This window comes from Bison bison, unplaced genomic scaffold (assembly GCF_000754665.1).
Source record: "Bison bison bison isolate TAMUID 2011002044 unplaced genomic scaffold, Bison_UMD1.0 scf7180017864383, whole genome shotgun sequence".
Taxonomy (NCBI): Eukaryota; Metazoa; Chordata; class Mammalia; order Artiodactyla; family Bovidae; genus Bison; species Bison bison.
This window is the reverse complement of record NW_011494955.1, coordinates 7,058,290-7,060,143: the sequence shown is the minus strand read 5'-3', so window position 1 is coordinate 7,060,143 and position 1,854 is coordinate 7,058,290. Positions and strand designations below refer to the sequence as shown.

At 59.7% G+C, this 1,854-nt stretch overlaps 2 protein-coding genes across 4 annotated transcripts in view; one reads left to right on the top strand and one right to left on the bottom strand.

Annotated features, from left to right (window-relative positions):
• The first annotated feature begins 51 nt into the window (after positions 1–51).
• NPFF (neuropeptide FF-amide peptide precursor) lies at positions 52–1,068 on the top strand. The gene is made up of 3 exons (XM_010857946.1): positions 52–244; positions 605–726; positions 839–1,068. Exons 1-3 carry the CDS (start codon positions 137–139, stop codon positions 954–956), a joined length of 348 nt encoding a protein of 115 aa, XP_010856248.1. The 5' UTR covers positions 52–136; the 3' UTR covers positions 957–1,068.
• Positions 1,069–1,294: 226 nt separating this feature from the next.
• Positions 1,295–1,854, bottom strand: part of TARBP2 (TAR (HIV-1) RNA binding protein 2) — a 5,605-nt gene continuing 5,045 nt past the window's right edge. For all 3 annotated transcript variants that reach the window (XM_010857943.1, XM_010857945.1, XM_010857944.1), the window contains one exon: positions 1,295–1,719. In XM_010857943.1, coding sequence (XP_010856245.1) covers positions 1,562–1,719 — 158 coding nt within the window. In that variant the 3' untranslated portion in view covers positions 1,295–1,561. The remainder of the gene's footprint in view (positions 1,720–1,854) is intronic.

The following is a 1,854-nucleotide window of genomic DNA, read 5'->3' as shown; positions in this document are numbered from 1 at the left end:
TCCCAGGCGGCTCTTAATGGAGCTGTGCATTTCCATTGCCTTCTCTAGATTGCCCCTCAGGCGGCTGTGGGAGGTGAGGAACAGGGGGACAGCAGGTATAAGAGGCGGGTGTGGCCACAGCAAGGCAGATGGCAGCATGGACGCCAGGCAGGCAGCAGCGCTGCTGCTGGTGCTGCTGTTAGTAACAGACTGGAGCCACGCTGAAGGACCAGGGGGCCGGGATGGAGGAGACCAGATCTTCATGGTAAGTGAGCATGCCCGTCCTCATCTCACCATTTTCCTGGACCTCGGTTTGAGACTTCCAGAGAAGGAAATGGCAACCCACTCCAGTATTCTTGCCTGGAGAATCCCATGGACAGAGGAGCCTGGCAGGCTACAGTCCACGGGGGTCACAAAGAGTCGGACACGACTGACTAAAAACAAAAGCTTGAGACTTACATTCCAGGTTCAAATACTCTGGCTCCCAGGGTCACTGGGTCCTCATATCTGAGGAAATGACTCCTTAGCCTCCTACAACTTGTCCTGGAGGTCACTCCCTTCCCCTTGTGATCTAAATGCCCAAGGCCCTTACCCATCTTCCTTCCTGGATGGCTCTATACCACAGGAGGAAGACAGCGGCGCCCACCCAGCACAGGATGCTCAGACCCCTAGGTCGCTCCTGCGCTCCCTGCTCCAGGCCATGCAAAGACCCGGCAGGAGTCCAGCCTTCCTGTTTCAGCCCCAGAGGTGAGTCTAGGAGGGTCAGAGGCAAGGCCAGGGCTGAAGGGAGAGGAGTGGGAGGAGAGGAGGAAAGGGGGGATCTGGAAGGACCCATAGCTGAGGGTGGATCTCTCCTAAGGTTTGGCAGAAACACCCGGGGCTCCTGGAGCAACAAAAGACTGAGTCCTCGAGCTGGAGAGGGACTGAGTTCCCCCTTTTGGAGCCTGGCTGCCCCTCAGCGCTTTGGGAAGAAGTGACATGTCATCCTCTGAGGTCTGCATGCAAGGCCCACGCCCCAAACTGCCACGTGTCCCCTGCAAATAAAGCTGTCTGGCTTCTGAATCCCTGTGCGCGTGTCTGCATCCGCATGAGACATGGGAGGGGTCCCAAGACAAGGCCCACAGCCTCCCCCACCCCCACTAAACCCAGCTCTCCAGGAACACAGGCGATGGTGTGCCCAGATGTCAGCGCGCCCACCAGGAAGGCAAACGTGGGGACGCGTGGGGAGCAGAGTGGGGAGGCGCACCGGGCACGTGAGCTGGCGCTAACCCCCTCTGCTGCTGACCACTCAGGGAAACAGACCAGGACTGAAGAATCCAAAAAGCAGCACATTTATTTGGGGCTCTAATGGGAGAGCCCCCAGCTTCATTCCCCTTGGTCATCACCAGTTACATGATGGCAGAACCTGGGCCAGCTGAGGCCCTGTGCTCCCTGGTTCCTGACCCTGTGCCCTCCTCAGCCTGCAGTCTGTGTCAGAGGTAGAGGTGGCACCTCCAGGCGGTACCAGAGCTGGGCAGGCGCACAGGCCGGGCGCAGGAAGAGCAGGGAGCAGAGGATGTATTTCATGAGTCCTGTCGTGGCTTCACTTGCTGCCCGCCATGATCTTGAGGTACTGCAGGGCACGGCGCGCAGCCTCGCCACGGGCTGCCTCCCTGGTGGCTGCAGAGCCATGACACACGGTGGCCGGCTGTGTGGACAGCTCCACCAGGCACTGGCAGAGCCCACTCAGGCTCAACTCCTCTGGAGACCGAGAGAGAAGAGGGAGGCAGTGTTGGGCAGGAGGGCAGCACCGGGGAAGGTCCATGTCACTGTCATGCCCTCCCGAGCCCTCATTCCCATCCATACTTGCTCTGGTCTAGTCCCCACTGGCCCCCG